This window comes from Nicotiana tomentosiformis, chromosome 3 (assembly GCF_000390325.3).
Source record: "Nicotiana tomentosiformis chromosome 3, ASM39032v3, whole genome shotgun sequence".
NCBI lineage: Eukaryota > Viridiplantae > Streptophyta > Magnoliopsida > Solanales > Solanaceae > Nicotiana > Nicotiana tomentosiformis.
The window spans coordinates 126,253,093-126,274,530 of record NC_090814.1 but is presented as its reverse complement, the minus strand read 5'-3'; the positions used below and the strand labels follow the sequence as shown (position 1 = coordinate 126,274,530).

At 37.0% G+C, this 21,438-nt stretch overlaps 1 protein-coding gene across 1 annotated transcript; it reads left to right on the top strand.

Annotated features, from left to right (window-relative positions):
* Window positions 1-472: 472 nt before the first annotated feature.
* Window positions 473-14,514, top strand: LOC104108315 (protein LEO1 homolog). The gene is made up of 12 exons (XM_009617318.4): window positions 473-722; window positions 1,732-2,096; window positions 3,450-3,582; window positions 3,670-3,852; window positions 4,824-5,000; window positions 6,207-6,338; window positions 8,935-9,114; window positions 9,201-9,332; window positions 9,576-9,686; window positions 9,775-10,011; window positions 13,245-13,403; window positions 14,229-14,514. The coding sequence occupies exons 1-11, from the start codon at window positions 594-596 to the stop codon at window positions 13,374-13,376; spliced, it is 1,911 nt and encodes a 636-aa protein (XP_009615613.1). The 5' UTR covers window positions 473-593; the 3' UTR covers window positions 13,377-13,403; window positions 14,229-14,514.
* The last annotated feature ends 6,924 nt before the right edge of the window (window positions 14,515-21,438 follow it).

Here is a 21,438-nt window from a genome sequence, read left to right as displayed (position 1 = left end):
ACGAGTCAACCAAAATGCCTATTTCTAAACATGTGTACTATTTTTCCTTCACTAGAATTTTTTTTCCCATTGGTTTTTTTCCTAATAAGGTTTTAACGAGACACATTATCTATGAACATCAAAGAGGGACTGCTATAAGAAAAATCAAATTATGGTGGATATCTACTCTTACTTCGTGATCTTTTCAAATGCTTAATAACATATTCAATGACATATTTTTATGCTTAATGACATATTCGACATATTTTTCTTCACTTTTCATGCATACACACAATTTAATAAGAAATAGGACTCTCTCCTCTATTCTTTCTATATTTTTTAACTTGTTTTTACTTATTCTATATTGGTACTTTAAGCTATATTTCATAGCAATTATTTCGTATGTATTTTCTCATTGGCTTATCATATTTTAAACCTAACAGGCAGTCCGTTTAGTAAAAACTTCGAATACAGGTGTGATATTACCCAGCTTCACAGTTTCTAAGAGGCGTTACAAAACAGTATCAGCAACTCAGAAAAAGGCCAAAAAAACACCGAATTGAAGAGAAAAAGAGAGAGTAAAGCAAAGAGGAAGAAGAGAGCAAAGAGGAGCGATGGTGGGAGAAGAGAAGAGGCATCAGATGATGCAAAACCTATTCGGAGACCAATCCGAAGAAGAAGAAGAAGAGGAGGAGGAGGTTGAATCCGAACACGAATCCAACCGTCAACCCGATTACGCTTCGGTTCGAATTTTTATCTCAATCCCCTCTTCTGATTCATCAACTTCTTCTTTCTTTTTAAAATTTTTGTTAATTAATTAATGTGATATGGTTTTGTTTGATTTTTCGCTGAAGTGTTAATTTGGCCCTAATTGGCCATCATCGTTTATATTTATTGTTTAACGTGTGGAAGAATGATTTCAAGCTGGTTGAATCCAACTACTCCCTTCATTTCAATTGGTCATCGTGTATATTTATTTGTGAACCTATTTGAGGAACGCAAGAATTTAAGAAATAAAGGAATACTTTTAAAACTTGTGGTTTAAAAATGCCGTTGGCTATTAGACTTCAGATATAAAAGTTTGTTATTATGCATAAAATGGGTAGGTTCAGTAAAATTATTTTCAAATTTAGAAAGAGGCTTTTCTTTTTGGAACCTTCTAAAAAGGGAATAGGTCACGTTAAACGGTAATGGAGGGAGTATTTTTTCGAGCAAAAAAGCAGGAAAGAGAGTCTTGATGAGTTGCGGTCCTCTTTAGTTGATATTTTTGAATGTGTATAGTCAGCTCAGTGGTTTGAACGAAGTGGCTTGTTCTATGGCATGCCATCCGAGGGAATGTTGAAATGTATGCTACTTTCAAGATAAAGTTGGATTTCCTAAAATGAGTACGTACAAGAAATCCTATTTAAATTATGAGGACTAGGGAACATTTTTTGTATCGTCATTGATACATGCATTGGCATTATTTGTAGCTGTAGCATATGAAGATTTGTTGGGACATAGTAGTTTAGTTTGATTGCTTTAATTTTTTAAAATTCTGTCTTTCACCCTCTACTCGATGATGTTTCTTGAAGTGATCTGACATGATATATGTTAATGTATTGGTTAAAAGAAAAGAAAGCTTCAGAATTTCAATCGATGTAAGCTTTGCTTCTTGGGAATTGGAATTCGCATTCTTCATTCTTATTTATGTCTGGTCACATAAACATTTCGGACTTTGAAACTGTTCTTGTGCGATTATTTCGTCTTCAGGATGATGGGGATGGAGGGCTGGAGCCAGAAGGAGAAGGTGAAGCTGATGTTGAAGGTGAAGGAGAAGTAGAAGTGGAAGGCCAAGGGGAGGCTGAGATGGAGAGTGAAGGTGAAATGCAAGATGTTGATCCTGGTCAAGGAGAGAGTGAGGGTGAAAGAGATCAGAGTTCTCAGGAAATAGAGGTTGGTGATCAAAGGGTAGAAAGTGAAGGAAGAGACTCAGAGAGTGATGAAAAAGAAGAATATGGTCAAAGAGTAGTGACTAGTAGGAGGAGGGAAGTAATTGACAGTGAATCAGAAAGATCTGAGGAAAACCGATTTGGTGACAATGAAGACGAGGAAGTAAATCAAGCAAGAAGTCCAAGGTAATTGGTTGCCTGTTCCTTCCTCTCTCCACTTCTTTTCTTTTTTTTTTCCCTTTTTCTTCTAGATGTTTTTTGCTTTGGAGAATGTACAGACATGTTCTGCTCTCTTTCATCACCAGCCCATGGTTCAAGTTGTTGATCATTTGGATTGTAAAGTGTGCCCACTCTCTTTTTACTCTCATCACTCGAGTACATGTACTGGCAGAAATGCTGTTTTACTTTGCGTGCTAATCAAACTTTTATACTCCAAGGATCTAGTGGCGTACTAGGTGTATGTTTGAGACAACAAAACTCAATAATCATGTGGAATTGCTTGCATTTTTGGCTCGTTATAGGAGCATTTTGCAAAGTCTTACTATCTCAATTGTGTATATGTTCAATGTGACAAGGAGTGTGCAATTTTGATAAAAGTTATTTTTGAAAGGGAACCACTAGATTGAAAGAAAAGGTATCTTGGATAATGGCATCGGCAATAGTTTTCTCAATCTCTCTCCATCCTTTTGTGATTCTAAATCCAATGACGAGTCCTATCAAAGTTAAGTTTCCACTACCATGCATGGAACGGAATTTCATCTAAACAAAATATTTGATCTTGCCTTCTCTTCATATTTGTACATTAGTCATGATTTGCCTTTTGAACATTCTACACCTTAATTCTATCCTGCAACCTCTGTTCTCACTTTTTCTTAGTCTACTTATCTATGAAAGTCCTAACAAATTAAAGTTGCTTGTGCTCATACCTGAGCATTTTAATCCAGTTTGCTTCCTTTAAGCCATAGGAATGAAGAGGGAAAACTGCCAAACCACCTTAACCATAAAATTAACAGGAAAAGCCTGGATCCTAATGGTTGCTCCACGGGTTGAGTGGTTCCCGCGAGGGTTTGAGTAACTGGTGTAGAACTTCAGTTTGGCGTTTAGAATTCAAGAACTACAACACTTATATGTAAAGAAAAAAGGTTCTCAAGAACTACAGTCTTGCAAGTTTGACAGTTGACAATAGCCTTTGTTTTATTTCTCAAGCGTATGGGTTTCCAAAAGGTAAGTTTGTAAGACATCTGGACAGACTATCTGCTTATTGAATTTGGAGTTGGCACATCAATTACTTCTAAGCAATCTACTTGATGGATGACAACTACATGGTGGCAGATTGTGCTTGAGTTGTAAATCCCTCATATCACTCTGAAATATTATCACATACATGGACAAATTGTAAAAAACCCAGACGTAAAAGGTTTGGTTACATAAGTTGGTCAGTGAAATTTTGATTTCTTATCGTGGAGAAAAGGAATTATCTTTTGATGTTGTTTTGTTGCATCCCAAAGATTTTGAACACAGTGATTTTTTGTTTTGCAGCAAGTCCCCTGGGGAAGAGAAAGATGAGGCTCACATATCCTCTGCCCCAGAGATTCGTGATGTATTTGGGGATTCAGAGGATGAAGAAGAGGCTGATTATGTTGTTCAGGATCAAATTGATGAGGAGCAAAATGTTTGTATAAGTGCTAAATGAGCAGTGCTCTTCAACTTTAGTTCTTCTGCGGTACCACTTATGAGTTTAAAAATATTTCCATTGCAGATATCTCCTATGGAAGAAGAAACTAGCTATGGGAAAGTGAGGCCAGAAGATATTATACCTGAAGATGACGGCGGATACGAGTCTGAAGAAGAGCAAGTGGAATCTAAAACTAAGGAAAAACCAGTTGGGCCCCCATTAGAGCTGGAGATTCCATTGCGTCCACCTCCAGCTTATTCAGATAAGGCCAGTATTCTTTCTTGTTACTTCTAACCTAATTCAGAACTTTTTTTTCATGTTTGTTCCTTTTATTTTTCCCTTTTGGTTGCATCAGTTTGCAGCTAAATTTTGAATAATAAGAAAACTTGGTTGATATTGCTCAGTGGTTGTAGTTTTTTCTATGATGCTCTTGGTAGTTTACATTTACCGATTAGCTTTAGAGAAGCTTGATCATCTTTTCTGAGAAGGTTCAGAAGTCCAGTCAACTTAAATTTGTAGGTCCATTTTTGCAGACTGTATTGCACGAAATTTTCCCGAATCATTCATATCTAGACTAACTAGTGGAACACACACGTCTTTTATATTTCTCAGTACATCATTACCATCAGCATCTTCTAATTCTATCATCTGTGATAGAGAAGGGGGGAAAAGAAGAAATCTCACTCATGGTATTTTAACTACTTTTTCTTTTGAAACCTTTTGGGCTTGAAGTTATCAAAAGCTTGATCAGAGAACGAATGAATAGGGGGAATCATTGTGTCGAAAGGATGAGAATAGACTAGTCACTGGAAAGACTTTTTGCAAATACGGAAATACCGTACTAATGCAAGTTTAACAACAACAACTAAGTCTTCGTCACAACTTAGTCTTTTGTTGTAAAGCTAATAAATTATTTTCCTCCCATATGTAAGCATCCAATTTATCACATGGATTCTTTAGATCCAAGAATGTTATATCATGGCTTATCCTCTGAGAACCTTAAACAGATTTTAAGTTTTTATTGGGAAAAGAACTTTCAATCGGACTAAACTTTAGTCCAGTTATTTCTTTTACACAAGCAAGTTCAGTTGATCCATTTGATGCTATGGCTCATGTGGGGTTGTCAAATATTGAAAACTTCATTCATGCTGGTCAGTGTTGTTGCTGCCTTTTCTGTCGACCCCTGGAACCTTTAATGATTGAAAAAAGTTTTACTCATTGACTTTCTTATAATGCAGATGAACATGATCAAGGTTTCTAACATAATGGGCATTGATCCTAAGCCCTTTGATCCAGCGACATATGTTGAAGAGGACGTCTTTGTGACTGATGAATCTGGATCTAAGAAACGCATCAGCTTAGTTAACAACATTGTTCGATGGAGGAAAGTTAAAAAGCCCGATGGAACAACAACTGTAAGTGAATTGTAACTAACTTGGTTGTATCTATATGCCTGGCATGGATCAGAAAAGCAGATCTATCTCTGATTTTCCTGATGAAATAAGCAAGTTTTTTCCGTTTCTCCTTTTGCACATTCTTTGATTCATCAGATATTAATTTAAGCTTTTAAGATCGTTGGCATGGCGTTGTCTGATGCTGATAGGGGACATATTTCTTTAAGAAAAAGGGAAAATTTTGTAGTTCTGAAGTTATTCTACATAATTCACCTTATTAAACAAAGTCTATTCACATAATTAAAGCAATTAAAAATCGTAGTGGTGTTATTCCTTGATTATAGGAACTGAATCAAACAATTGGGAGAAGGAAACATGAATAATGACAAGGGAAAGGGAAAAAAGAAAACAGACCAGAAGACATAAGGTACATCAGGTAAACATCACGTCATCGAAATGGTGTTATCAAATTCAAATGAATATTTAATACATTATGTTGAAGATGATGTTTCTGTGACAGAAGAATCTGCAACTAATAAGCGAATTTGCTTAGTTAATAACATTGTCTGATGGAGGGAAGTTAAAAACCCTAGCAAAATACGCAAGTGAATCTTTGAATAAACTCTGTTATATTTATATGCTGTGGTGTGGTTTCAGAAAATCAGATCATGTCTCTGGGTGTCCTGATGAAATAAGCAACTTTACGCTTGTTTACGTTGCATAGCTTGATTCATCAGATATTACTGTAAGTTAAGCTCATCCGCTTGGTGTTGACTGGTATTTTTTCTTTTACAAAAAAGGGAAATTTTGTTTTTCTGAAGTTTATTCCACATAATTAAAACAATTAAAATGTTAGTGGAAGGAAAGATGAATAATGACAAGGGAAAAGGGAAAAGGGAAAAAAAAGAAGAAAAGAAACAGAAGACATAAGGTAACATCAAATGAACATGAAATCTAGAAAAGGAGGTAATTATTTAATTGGTTATATTTCTTATCTTTGTAAAATATTAGTAGGCTATCTTGGCTTTAACATTTTTGCTGTGCTGTCAAATATTGCTGATGTGTATTTTGGAATAACTCAAGAAGCTGGACAGCTTGTTCGTTATTTATCTCATTTGTGTAACTTTGTGATCACTTTAATATCGTATGGATTCAAAGATCAATGAGAAAATTTCTCATTCATTTAGCATTTGTTCGTACTGACTGAATGAATGTTTCTATATGTAGGTAGAAAGCAATGCACGCTTTGTGGAATGGTCTGATGGCAGTGTACAATTAATGATTGGAAATGAAGTTCTGGACATATCTGTGCAAGATGCCCAGCATGATCAAGCCCACCTGTTTCTAAGACACGGAAAGGTGAATCTCATGTCTGTTGTCACTTCTCATATGTGATGCACAATCCTAGTAACGTGGGATGGGAATTTCAGGGAACATAGTGATCCTTTCGTCAAAACAGCAGATATACACTCATAGATTCACCAAAAAGAAAGAACTTGTAACAGTTTAGCCTTATGAGGTTCTCACAGTTTGTTTAATCACTGGATGATTTGTAGGAGATTAAAATATGCAGTAGTAATTTTTACTCCGTATTAATTAGGAAATTGTACTTCGGGCTTCATAGATAATAGGATTAGTAATTGACTGATATCTGGATTCTGGACTGTCTTGCTTGTGTGTGTGTGTGGGGTGGGGGTAAGTAGATTATGAGGTTTAAAATCAAAATGAATATTTATTCCTCTAGCATCAACAAGTTAAGCAAACACTCTCTGCCCATCTCTGTCCTTCCTCCTCCTGTCAAACCTAGCAGCAGACAGTAACCATCTTTTCCCTGCTCCATTCTGCGGTACTGGTCCTACTCTGGTGACTTTCCTTAACCCCAGTTCTGATCACCTTCCCCACTTTCCTCGTCCCCGTTCTCTCTTCCCTCCTTCCCTACCTGGTTGTCTCTTTATCCGTCCACAGATTCCTTCCATCCCAGATTGCTCATCTTTCCTTCACCACCGGAAGACTCCTTTCCTCTTTACTTTTTCGCCAGATCAGTCTCCTCCCTCAACCTGTGATTTTTATCCCTTTCGGAGGAAGCTTGGCTGCATGTCTCCATCCGTTTCATTCCGTCCCAATTTATGGGCTTTTTCTATATTGGGATGTCTTGGATATCATTCAATTATTTTTTTTCTTCTATACAACTTACACGACTTTGAAGAATTTACAGCCATTTAACTATTCAAATTTAAAACTATGATAGTGATATTTTTCTCTATCAAACTAACTCCCACTCAATACATTAATACTTCTTTGAGTACCAACTAATATTGTAAAGAAAATGTACGTTGGGGGACTCAACCTTAAAAGTTAGCTCATGAAGTTAGAATTGTCCAAGATCATACAAGGAGACAACAATTTATTCATTCAACTTATGTGGAACACTCTAACACCTAGTCGCTGGCCAAGATTGGACATCTGGAGTGAGTATAAGTGTATAACATTACATGGAGCTTCACTATTCCCCTAAGGCTTTGGTCTAGTGGTAAGAGCAGCGCGTGATGTGTGGGTTAGGCACACATCACTGTTTTGAACCCTATCATAGTCCTGGTATTTAAGTGGAGAAGGGTAGAGGGGCTGGCTCGACCGAGTTTTAAACCGTGCATCACTGTCCCTTGGGTTTTCTCGGTCAATAAAAAACTTGGGGTGCAGTATTGAGAAACACAACAGCATGGTTAAGCTTTGGTACCATGCCTAACTCAATCTCAAAAACTAGCCATGAGATGGGGACTGTCCATATGAGGAAATTACAGCCCATTCCCTCAATCAATGTGGGTAAAATGTGTAATTCATATGTCAAAGTAACATCTTAAACTTTGTTTCCATTCACATACTGTGATGTGAAAAGGATGGAAGGGGTACTTTTTCTGGGTCAACAATTTTAGTACTTTTTCCTTCCATTATTTGCTGTACTTTACGTATAGGAAAAATGCCTGAAGTTGCTGCAAGTTTCTCAAGGGAAATATGATGGATGTTGCCTGACTATCGAAAGGTCTTAAAGAAACATGTTGAATTTTGATGACCGTTGTCAAATTTGTGGCGAAAATACAACATTAGTTGGTTGGGAAATCAATTGGTTAAATTACATGATACAACTTTTGAACGCAAAAGATGGAACTGTGCCAAGGGAATTTGAGTAGGAAAATTTTCTCATATTTCAAATTAAATGCCCAATGGAGCTACAGACTGGATATCCCATTTTAATTCAATTCCTTTGTCCATGGATTATGATCCTGTCATCTCCTGCATTCCACAAACAAGACTTACTTCTTGGTGCTGGTGTACTTTTAGGGGTCGTTTGGTTGGGAAACAAGTTATCCCATGATTAATTATTCCGGGGTTAGTTATCCTGGGATTAATTATCCCACCCTCCCATAGGGATAAAAAAATACTATAATCCCGGGATAACTAATCCCGGGATTAGTTATACCACGATTTTATCCCAACCAAATATGGGATAAACTCATCTCAAATTTAATCCCGGGATTAATTATCCCTTATCCCTCGTACCAAACGAGCCCTTAAGGTGTTATCAATGACCCCATCCTGCTTCTTTATTTTCAATGAAGACTACCATTAAAATGTTTTGGCTAGCAATGGCATTCATTTGCTAGTTATCAATTGATTCTTTTATATTTTTGCTATTGCTATATCCTATCAAAGATTAAGTGAATCAGAAGCTGGAGGCTATTCCAATTTCAGTGAGGTAGTATTAAGTGTGAGATCAGCTTACATACTCCTATTGTGATTAGATTGACGCCTATGACGTGCAAATATAAGCATTTGCTGCAATTGATCTTGATGATCATATTAGGTTGAATACTGTTTACCTTTTTGTCTTCATTCCAAAAGTCTGTAATTTATGACGTTTATTACCCAGTGATCCCTAGCATAAACACTTAACTCGCAGGGAATACTACAATCGCAAGGGAGAATTTTAAGAAAGATGAGGTTTATGCCTTCATCCTTGACATCAAACTCTCACCGTTTATTGACTGCCCTTGTTGATTCACGTCATAAGAAGGTATACAAAGTGAAGAACTGTTTCACTGACATTGACCCTGAGAGGGAGAAAGAGCAAAAGGAAAAGGTAAAATTGATGAGTAATGGATTATGTTTTGCTTTTGTTATGTTATAGCTGATAAGTTGACTTTGACATTCCTTTTGTCTATGAAGGCTGAAAGCCAAACAATAAGAGCAAATGTAATCCTCAACCGGAAAAAGGAGAAGGTCAGCCGTAAATACATGCCTGCTGTACGTAGGGAGCGCCAACTCTCTCCTGGTTTCTTAGAGGATGCGCTTGAGGAGGTAAGGTTTTCTATTTTCATCTACCATACATATTGTAGGAAGCATTATACAGTGGCATTGTGCATAGAAACCTCCTGATCCCTGCTTTCTTTGAAGTGGATGTATTATATGTTCACATGATTCAGTGTTTATATGGGTGTTGCCTTGTGGGAGACATTAGTTGAACTGCTCGGCATTCCTTAGAAGAATTGCCACTCTGATCTATCTTGATATCTGCCTATTGGAATTTTCTCTCATTATCAGGAAGAGGATACTGATTACTATGACTCTCGACGGTCTGCTGCTCGACGTCGCTTTGAGGAAGATCTAGAAATGGAAGCTCAAGCTGAGAAACGAATCATTAATGCAAAAAAGGTGCAGAAGTCTTGTAGAATTAAAGAAATTTCCCCTTATTTTCTTTGCTACTTCTTTCAGCTAACATGAAGATTTTCCCCTTGGTCAGAAAGATATTCCTAGACAAACATCATTGTCTGCTTCAAAACATTCTCGGCGCCCTATTGATTTTGAAGATAGTGAGAAGGAGGAGTCTGAGTATGAAACTGAAGAGGAGGAAGAGGAAGAAGAGAGGTCTCCCCCACGTAGAAGGGATGTGCAGGAGGAGCAGGAATATGAAGAAGAGGAAGAGCGTGATCAGGGCGAGGAGGAAGAGGCATATGAAGAGTCAGAAGAGGAGGCTGAGGTAGGAAACTGATCTTCATTGTCCAGTAAATCCCATCTGAACCTTTTTGATCATGTATTGCGTTTAATAAATAGGTAATTGCGAGAAGTTTAAACTTTTACTGGAAAGTTCTCTATACTTTTGAGGGTATTTCTTAATCTGCTAGTTTGTAAACTGCCGTGCCAGAACTGCTGTAATCTTTCCAGACACATAGGCCTTCTCATATAAATCAATGAGATGGTTCAGCCAGATGCATATAGTGTTTGACTTTGCGTGCCATTTTCCTGGGCAGCAGAGTCAGATGTTTGCTTAGTAAAATATTGAGGATAGTTTTATAAACATGTTAATCAGGGTAAGGATTCCTTATAGATGCTGGAGTGGCTTAGCAAGATATTGACCTAATGTTTGCTAGATATGCTAATGAGACTTTCAAGACCACGTGGGCTCCTTGCTGTATCCCTTGTGCAGTAAATTGGTGGCACTACAAGCTATCAGCTGCAATATCTGGTTATTTTGTGTGCTGCCAGTGTAGTAATTTTGAGATAAGATTGTCTGAAGTGTGAAACTTGTTATGTCGTATTAAATTAAATATCTAGGAGCAGGACAAAAGCTACAAAGCTGCCAGCTCGAATTTTGGAACAGATAATTAACTTATCTACCTTATTCTTCTTCAAATTTTTAGAAAATACTAATTATTGTGTTAGATTAACAGCGATAAGTACTTTTAGCTTAAAAGAACTCTTATGCTTATAAAGCAATACTTCTTGGTAGAGATTTTGAAGAAATTCTCTCTTGCTCGCTTATTTAACATGTGGAATTTCAATTTGAAAGTTTATTTTGCTAATGAACAATAAAAGTGCGCCATAGAATAATTTTACCAAACATAACTAACGGATGGCATAACGATAGAAGGGCTGGAGACCAGGAGGACCAACTTTGGGAACCAAGGTTCGAATCCCCGCAGAGCTGACTCTAGGTGACTCTTCCTATCAGCCTTAGCCTTGGTGTGTAGCAGGTACCCAATAGCTTAGTTGAGGCATACACAAGTTGGCTCGGATATTACTCTTGCCAAAAAAAGAAGAAGAGAAAAAGAGTAACCATATCAAACTTTTAATTAACTGTTGCAGGGGCGGAGCTAGCCCATCGATTACGGGTTCGGCAGAACCCAACCGCTTTCGTCCAATCCATGTATTTGTCTTAAAAAATCCATTGAATATGTACAAATTATTAATTTAGAACCCAGTAACTTAAAAGGATTAGAACCCGAACCCATAAGCTTCAAATCCTGGCTCCGCCTCTGACACTATGCTCTCCAAGACGCACTGCCTCCCAAAATGGGTAACAAGGGAGGTTGACTATTGTAGGTAAATTTGTTAACAAGGGAGGAAGAATATTGGACGATGGATGCTAGCCTTTTCATCACTCATGAGATATGAATATCTCATGAGGTGTTCCTGGTGTTGCATTTTTTGCCGTCGCTTGTGAACATGCAACGAGGCTTTTATGGCCTGTTTCTAAAGCTGTCTGTATTAAATGCGAAGGCACATTTTTCTGGAAAATAGTTCGTATAGTAGCCTCTAGGAAATAGATGGTTTTCCTCTCGATGTTTCTAAACCATTCCACTTTTAGAAGTCAGCATTACTTAATTTTACTTGTATGAGTGAGCTCTTGGTGTCACTTCATCTATCAGATTAGGGCCTAATGCTTGGATATGAAGTTTTTGAGACGCTGGATGGCACAATAGTAAATTAGATATATCGGTTCCGTGGAGAAGTTGGTGAAATCAAAGCAAAGTGTAAACCGTTGTCAGTGCCAGCAGGTGCAAATATCCATTTTCGAGAAGTTAGTGGTCATGTGCAATGTCTAGTTATTTGAGGCGTGGAATATCAATAAATCAACATAGATTAACGTAATGTAGGAGTTAAAAAATTTACCTGCTCAGAAAAAAATATGACTTAACAGAGGTTTCTTACGAGTTGGCTATATTGATGTCTCGGATAGTTCAGCTCATATTATTTGATAAGGCAGGATACTTGAGCTCATCTCTTAATTTTTAATGCGTTCCAATTTGGGGCTGGCTGTAGACTTTTTTTTAGGTAGTTTGTTTGGTGTGGTTTTCTATGAAATTGTCTCTAATTTCCTCCTTTTTAAAAAGTGAAAAATGTATCAAGTTCCATGAATAGGAGAAGTTCTTGAAGTTGAAAGGCAGAACTCCAAGTTCGATGTTTCGGTGTTCTTCAACAATAATGAAGAATTTGGAGTGCTACTCAAAAATCGCCGAAATCCAAATTCTGTGCTCACCTACCAAATATCATCCCGTTTCTTTGTATATACTGCTTGCAGATTGCCACCATCTCCAACTTACCAAATCGTTGCATCGCATTTACCTAAGCCAAAGACTGCAATCAGTGGCAGTTTCCTTGTCAGCACATAAATTTGCCCAATCTCCCCTCTTCCCTCTTTCCGAATAATCTCAGTATGATTAGCAAAGATTTCTGCAATGACCGTTGATCGCCATGTGCGAGCCAGAAGAAGATGCGTGTTCAGTGTTCCGTGCTCCTATGGTCATGCCGAGGCAGCATCAGCGACATCAAAGGTTGAAACAAGGGGGAGATAAGCATAGTGGAAGAGAAGTGGAATCTAATTTCTAATCAAAAGAGATCTTTTCAAAAAATAAAATGAAATCAATGAATTTATAAATTTTAAAGGAAGATGGAAAAACATTTATGGTACTATCTTGTAATATTTTTACTGCATGTTTCACTCTCTTTCTGTGCAGCCTTTGTTTAATTTCCCTTCTGAAGTTTGATTCTTCCGAGCATGATAATCATGGTCGTCATGTTTGGTGATCAGTCCTGTTGAGATTCAAACAAATGCAACAATCAGGGGAACTCCCGGTATAATTTGATTACTCAAGAGGGAAGATTGGAAAGGAACATAGATTACAGCGAAATCAATCTAATACGTCAACCTTCAGAACCAGAACATCCCCCCGTTAATATACTACCTGTACAAAAGTGATGGATCACAGAAATATGCTTTCGACGGGGACCTTCTAGTTCTCTGTTGGAGTTCCCTATTATGGTTATAAATCTTTGTTCTGGTGCTGATTAACACTGTTTTGTATGCTAAATCTTTAACTAGGGTTTTGATGCCATGCAGTTTGAAGAATTCACTTATCTGAAATTTGATTGTTAAAATCATTTACTTCATATCTCTCACTTTCCTTTCTTGTTTTTGTCAAAACTCGCCAGGAGCCGAAGCAAAGTGCTAGGGAATCAGCACCAAGTAAGCGAAAAGGGATTGAGTCGGATGAAGAATCTCCTCCAAGGAAGACGACAACTCATCGCAGGATGGCAATTGTTTATGACAGTGAGGAAGACTAAGATGTAATTGCATGGAATCTCAGACAGGTGAGTGTTGGATGTGAACCATTTTAAGCTCCCTGTATGACATGCTTCTTCTGTGATAAGATGTCAAGGCTTCTTTTGTGATGGATGTATAACATGCTGAGTTTTGTTTTCATCTTGCATATAAATTTCTCTACTCTTGAGAGAATTTTTCGCCCCAATCATCTTTTTTCTTCAGCTCTACTAAATCAAAATTTTATTGCATCCATTGAAAGCTTATATGCTGAATGTTCTGTTTTTCTTGTTAAAGGATTACTGGAGTTTTATTTGTTACCATCTCAAAAAAATGATTACGGGACTTTATGCATAGTTGCTGACGTTTAGCTGTAGCAATTGAATTAGGTCAGGTTTAGGAGTTTTTGGTGATATTTGTAGACTGGTTGCAATAGATTTTTCCATTCCAAAGATCGATTGATGATAGAATTGCAAAGTAAAAAGTTGAAGAACTTGTTGATAACTTGATATTGATAATGTTTTTGGCTGCATAGTGGTCAAGTAGTTCTGGTGGTTGTAGTAGTACTGTAGTCATATTGGTTCTAGCATAATCTAGTGGTATATCTGTATTATAATATCTCTATCTGTAGCTAATGTGGTTCTATACCAGAGTTAAGAACGATGGTGAAATCCTGATGCTTCCTTTTCTTCGAGGTGTACATCTTTTTATCCACTTTTAACTAGAGTTCCTTTGAATCTTGAGTACTAAATTCTCATCTTAAAGAGATCTACTTTTCTAGTTTTCACAGAGCTGCGCGCGACCTTGCAAATTTTTCAGATAAAAAGTTTGAAATGTATTCGTAACCTTTCTTGATTCGGGTTTGTATTTGCCAGGAAAATTTGCACAGAAGATTGTCACATGATGGAATGGAACGCTCGAAGTCCTGGGGACTTGAAAAGAGGCATCGAGTGCCTGAATGTTAGTTCAATTATACACCACCAACCTTATTTAGATTTATACTTTCAGATGTCTTTCTTGTGCTGAAGTTGCTGAATAGCCGTAGCAGAACTGATGTTACCTTTTTGTTTTTTTCAATATGTTGGAATTGCTTTTTAAGATGGATATAACCTGGTTTCTTATCAGCTACCTATTTATAGATGAAACTTGAAACTTAGTACAGCTTCCTGTTTGTCTTTTCTTTACATGTTCAGCAGTTTTTTTTACCTGGTTCGATTCAGCAGTTACTCTATAACCATACCAAAGAGGCAAGGAGAGGAGTAAAAGCATTCTCACCTGCTCCTCCCTTCAGTTTCTGTTCTTTTAGTTTGCCTTCTAAAAATCGTCTCCTTAAAATATAATATGAAATTGCTTCACTAAAATCTGGTAAGCTTGATTTTATTCTGGCCTCAAAGAACCAACAGAGCAGCTTGAGCTTGTGTAATCTGCTGTTCTTGCTAAGAGAGTTCTGAACCAAAGGTGCCAAAAGTAAATGCGACCTAGGTTTATACATCAGTGGGTATTCTTAACTAAGAACGTGCTTGTATTCTATTTGGCACTTTTCAAGGTATATAATTGTGAAAAGATTTTTTCTAATCATTTTTCCAAATGACTTACATCTTAGTTTTAAGTTCTAGACTTATCTATATCTATATCTATCTATACTATAGCGAAATGTCACTAGATAAAATAGTCATTTAATTATTTTTCTAATATTTAGAAATAGCCATTTAAGTAGTTCTACACTATTTATGAAGTCATTTAATTATATCCATAAATTATTTCCCACAATTTAGGGAAAAAAAATCGTACATACACACTAGGAAATATTTTGGTTCAACTCCATTACACATTATGAGAGCTTTTCGTTAAACTCCATTTATATTTAATCTTCTTTTAAGTTTAGGAGTTTTTTTAGTTAATAAAATTTGGCCTAATTCATACAAACAAGGAAAGTTTCGTATGAAAGCTCACACACAAGGAGAGTTATGATAAACTAATCTTCTACAGAATATAACGGTTTTAGGTTCTCTTTCTTTGAGCAGAAATTTTTTGCATTAGTAGTTGAATTTTGTATGCATATATTTATATTAATATTTGAATTTTATATTCACGTATTTATAAATTTTATATTAGTAGTTGAATTTTGCATTCACGTATTTGATTAGAACTTTGAACATAATAGCTAAGCAATTTGTATTATACCCGGTCTTTAATTTGTATGCAATATTTGTAGGCATCTCTTACAAGATTAATGTGTTATATAACCTATCATCCGGAAATTTCTTTCAACAATGGTTTTGGTTTAAAGTATAAGGCAATTGAATTTATATGCTCTTTATCTTGCAAACTTTTGTTAATTTTTATATAATTCTCTGTTTCGTACTTTGGATTTGGATTGGATGATTTCATATCTGACATCTTACGAACTTCAGTTAATTTTTATATAATATTGTGTTTCATATTTTGGATTTGGCTGGTTTCATATCTCACTTAGTTTATAAATTTTACATAGGTTGTTTGGAAAATTGCTATTCGTAACAGAAAAATTGTTAGATATTCGATCTAAGTCTTATTAGTAAATGTTGTATAATACTAATTGCTGTGCCGGCCAAGTTACTTATTAAACTATATATATATATATATATAATATTGCCTCCTGTAATATCGATTTCACACTAAAAATATAATTATTTAATTATTTCCTAATATTAAGAATATACATCTAATTATTTTCTAATATTTTAGACATTAAAATCAACTAAATTTTATGTATTAAATTCTTTCTTATTAGAACTACATAATCTAACATTTTTTGTTTAAAAAAAAATAACACACGAAAATCACATTAGAAATTTTGCTCATTTTCAATTTATTTTAGGTTTAGGAGTCCTTTATTTTTCTAAAAGAATTAATAAATGTTAGTTGTTAGGTCAACTGAAATCCATGAAAAAATAGTACGTTATCTTGCATAGATCAAGAGAGCACGTCCATGAATGACGATTTTGACTACATTTTTTAAAATATAGATATGGAAAGTAGGATAAATAAGCAAATGTTGAACGAAGTTTATAAATTAAATTTTTAGCAATTCAATTAGATATTTTTAAAAATAAATTTATCAACAAACGATTTTCATATTTATTTATAATTGTATTATTTTAAAAACCTATACACAATAAATTAATTAACTTTTTACGCTTTGACAATATGCTCATGTCGGACAAAATTGTAATTATGATTAATATAACTAATTTGATTTTTTCTTGAAAAGGAATGTTAATGCTAGCTAATATCTAAGAATATAAAGTCAGCTAAAAATTGCTACTCTAAGTCTTGGTAAATTAGCAAAATCTTGGCATTGCTTGAATTTTTTTAAATTAACAACTTGCCAAGAAGTTTGTATCGCATGAGAACCTGAAGTTGGTGAGAATTATTTATGAACTAATATTTTATTCTCCAATAAAAGCAATTACGGGATATATGGTTACGTAACTACTCAATGATTGCTTATTAAGATTTTAAGTGTGATGACCCGATAAGTCATCTTTAAATTTAATAATTATTTCTGTGTTCTTAAACCTCAAATAGCACCATTCAACTTTTCTCGACTTTCATGCGCAGTCAGTAAATTTTCCGAAAATTTTTTATGTGAAAAATTGATTAAAATGTGAAATAGTACTTCAAAACTCATATTGAGTTGACTTCAGTCAACGTTTTGAGCAAACGGACCTGGATCAGTGCTTTGATAATTCCGATAGGTCCGTATCGTGATTTGGGACTTGGGCGTATACCCGAAATTTAATTTGGAGGTCCCTAACTTGGGTTATCGCCATTTGTTGAAAATTGGAAGTTTGAAAGCTTATAGATTTCAAAGTTTGACCACAAATTGACTTCTATTGATATCGGGGTCGGAATCCAATTCTGAAAATTTTTATAGGTTTGTTATGTTATTTATGACTTGTGTGCAAAATTTGAGGTCAATCGGACTTGATTTGATAGGTTTCGACATCGAATGTAGAAGTTAAAAATTCTTAAGTTCCTTAAGCTTGAATGGGGGTATGATTCGTGGTTTTAACGTTGTTTGATATGATTTGAGGTTTTGACTAAGTTCGTATGATATTTTAGAACTTGTTGGTGTATTTGGTTGAGGTCCTAGGGGTCTCGGGTGGATTCCGGATGGTTAACGGATCAAAATTTGGACTTAAGGAAAATCTGAAATTTTGGCTTTCTGATGTAATCACACCTGCGGATTTTTGACCGCAGGTGCGAGATCGCAGAAGCGAGCCAGGCCTCGCAGAAGCGGATAGTCCGTAGAAGCGGAAGGCGCATCGCAGAAGCGCGACCGCAAAAACGACGCAATGGTCGCAGATGCGGCCTGGGATAAGGGGGCCTTGGACCACAGAAGCGAACGCTTCTTCGCAGAAGCGGACTATTGTCCGCAGAAGCGAGCCAACCGCAGAAGCGACCTCCACCCTCGCATCTGCGAGACCGTAGATGCTGTCACGACCCAAAATCCGTTAAAGGTTGTGATGGCGTCGGACACCATGGTCAGGCAAGTCAACACTAAATAGTTAATTAAATTCTCATTTTAATATTTTTGAAATCGTAAATTTACTTCAATTTAACTAGTAAAAGATGAATTTACAGAATAGATAACAAGGTTTTCCAATTTCAATACTGAACATCCCATAATCATCCTAGAACCTGGCGTCACAAGTGCATGAGCATCAACTAGGAAGATAAAATAAAATACAACACCTGCCCAGAATATAAATTAGACAGAAAAATACATAAGTAACTCTGAAGGGGACTCTGCTGGCTACGGATCGTAGATGGCAATGCAGCTCACCTAATTCTCCGCATTGACCACACCTCTGCGCCCGCAAGGGTGCTAGACATATATGCACCTGCACAAAAATACGCAGCAAGTGTAGTATGAGTACGTAAATCAACGTGTACTCAGTAAGTATCCAGTCTAACCTCGAAGAAGTAGTTATGAGAGGTCGACTCCAACACTTACTAGTGGTCCAATAATAATATACCGATAATATAATAAATTATGGACTTTACAAGGCAACGATAACTCAATAACATGAAGTTGATAAATAATTCTTTTGTTAACAGGGGATTTCCAAATTTATTTTCATCTTTTAACAATTTATATCTTCGGCCAATGAGGCCATATCAATTATCAATAATTCCAAAACGATCAATTAAGTCATGCGCAAATCATGCCGAGGTCGTACGACCCGATCCAACATAATATTAAATTGTGCACTGCCGGAGGGTCGAACGACGCGAACCATAGATACATCTATTTAATCTGCCGAGGCGTTCGGCCCGTTCCACAAAAGATAAACACATTCAGACAACCAAATCAAGGATTTATTTAGGTTTGATATTTAAAGAAATATCAATTCTCATTAATGGTCAAGTGACCCGTCCAAAACCCAAGTAGGTGAAGTCTAACCCTTTTGAAATTCCTTTATCAAGTTCCAATCTGTTTTAAACGGTTAAATTAACAAGTAGGATGCAAGCATCGCAAGTATAACGTGATTTGGGTCCTAGACTTCCCGGACATAAGCATAATAGTAGCTACGCACGGACTCTCGTCACCTCGTACGTACGTAGCTCCGACAAATAGGAGCACATATTGAATTATTTCACCTATAGGGAAATTCCCTCTTACAAGGTTAGAAAAGAGACTTACCTCGCTCCGAAGTTCCATAACTGGCTCCCAAGCCCTTCCGACGACTCAAACTGATGCCCAACGCTCCAAAACTAGTCAATAATTATGCAAACCCATTAATATATACTCAAATACTCATTATAATCCTATTTACAATAATTCTCATGTTCAAATCCATATAAACTCATGAATTTAACTCAAAATTGTGAAGAAAGCACTTACCCCATTATGATTGATGAAGATGGCACTCCAATGTGATCCAAAATCGGCTCCCATGGGCGAAATAAAATGAGATAGAGCCAAACCCTCATTTTAAAGAAGACACTGCCCAACCCCGACTTCCACAGCTGCGGTCACTTGACCGCTTCTGCGGTTCCGCAGGTGCGGCCCAACTACCGCTTCTGCGGTCTTCCACCAGACCCCTCAACTCCGCATCTGCGGCCACTATCCGCTTCTGCGCCTCTGCTTCTGCGGCTCCACGCGCGCAGGTGCTGTCACGACCCAATTTTCCCTCCGTGTGATGTCGTGACGGCACCTGGTCTCTACAACTAGGTAAGCCTAACATTTTGCGGAATAATGAAATAAAAATATAAATTTAACCAACTATTCAAAAATACACAACAAATCCCAAAATCCGGAACATCGTGAATCACAAACTACCGAAGGAAAGATCTAGTGTCTCTATACATCAGAGTCTAACAAGGAAAAATACAGAAGATAATGGACATGGGAAGGAGTAGAAGGGGACTCCGAGGTCTGCGGACGCGGCAGCTATACCTTGAAGTCTCCAAAACTGTCCCGGCTCACTGATAATGCGGCTGATAAGGTGCACCTGGATCTGCACACGAAAAACATGTGCAGAGAGTAGCATGAGTACACCATAATCGGTACCCAGTAAGTGCCAAGCCTAACCTAGGTCGAGTAGTGACGAGTTCGGGTCAGGTCCCTACTGGTAAATATATAATAAAATAATATAGAGTGAAATACCGCAATAAAATAAAGGCTGAAATTGAACAACAATGAAATCATAGAAGGTAACAGCTTAGTACACAGAAACACAACAGGGGATCTCCCGAGATACCGTCTCGTAGTCCCAAACGTAAATGAGTAGGGGGATCTCCTAGAATACCGTTCCGTAGTCCCAAAGTAAATATGCAGTACAGGGAGATCTCCCGGAATACCGTTCCATAGTCCCAAAGTAAATATGCAGTACATGAGGATCTCCCGGAATACCGTTCCGTAGTCCCAAAGTAAATATGCAGCGCGAATGATAGAAATACAACTACATCACGAAATTCTTACAATTTAGACTAAGTACCAGTCATGGAAGAAGCAGGAAATTCACTAAGCATGCTGCACATAATTCACATAAACAATTAAGACACATAGACATGTTGTATTAGACTAAACATGATAGCTCCACATATTGAAATAACTCAATTAAGAATGAAAATAGATTAGTACTCATTAAAATGGTATAACTCAAAATAACATGAAAACATGTTGCTGCTCGATAAGAAAATCGAGTTTTACCACAACTAGCCCGTGTACGTACTAGTCACCTCACGTACACGGCACTCACATAACACAATAGTTCCAAATCTTAAGGGGATTCCCCCCCCCTCCCCCCCACAAAGTTAGGCAAGCCACTTATCACGAACCAAACTCAATCAATCGGTCACAATGCCTTTCCCACGAATATCCGGCTCCGAATGGCCCAAATCTAGCCAAAAGCAATTACATATCATAAATACAACAATAATAGACTCATCTAATTAATGAAATCAACACTTTAACAAAAATCCCGAAATTAACTCAAAAATTGCCCGTGGGGCCCACGTCTCGAAATCAGGTAAAAGTTACAAAATAGGAACACCCATTCCACCATGAGTCTAACCATACCAAAATTACTAAATTCCGATAACAATTCGGCCCTCAAATCCTCAAATTTATCCAAGAGGGTTTTCAAACTTTTCCAACTTAATTCATCAATTAAATGATAAAAATAACCATGGATTCATGTGATTTAACCAATATTGAGTTAAGAACACTTACCCTGTTGTTTCCTCTGAAAATCTCCCAACAATCACCTCAATCCGAGCTCCAAATTGTTAAAAATGGAAAATGGGACGAAGTCCCATTTTCTGAACTTAAACTTTCTGTCCAGACCTCTCTTCTTCGCGAACGAGACAGGTCCCTCGCGTTCGCGAAGCACAACTCGACTGCCCACAAATTTAACCCTTCGCGAACGCGACCACGGCTTTGCGAATGCGAAGATTTACCAGCTCAGACCTTTACGAACGCGACCACCACTTCGCGAACGCGTAGAACAAAGACCTGGGGTCCCCAATAGCCTCACTCCTCTTTGTGAACGCGACACCACTCACGCGTTCGCGATGCACACACAGACCATA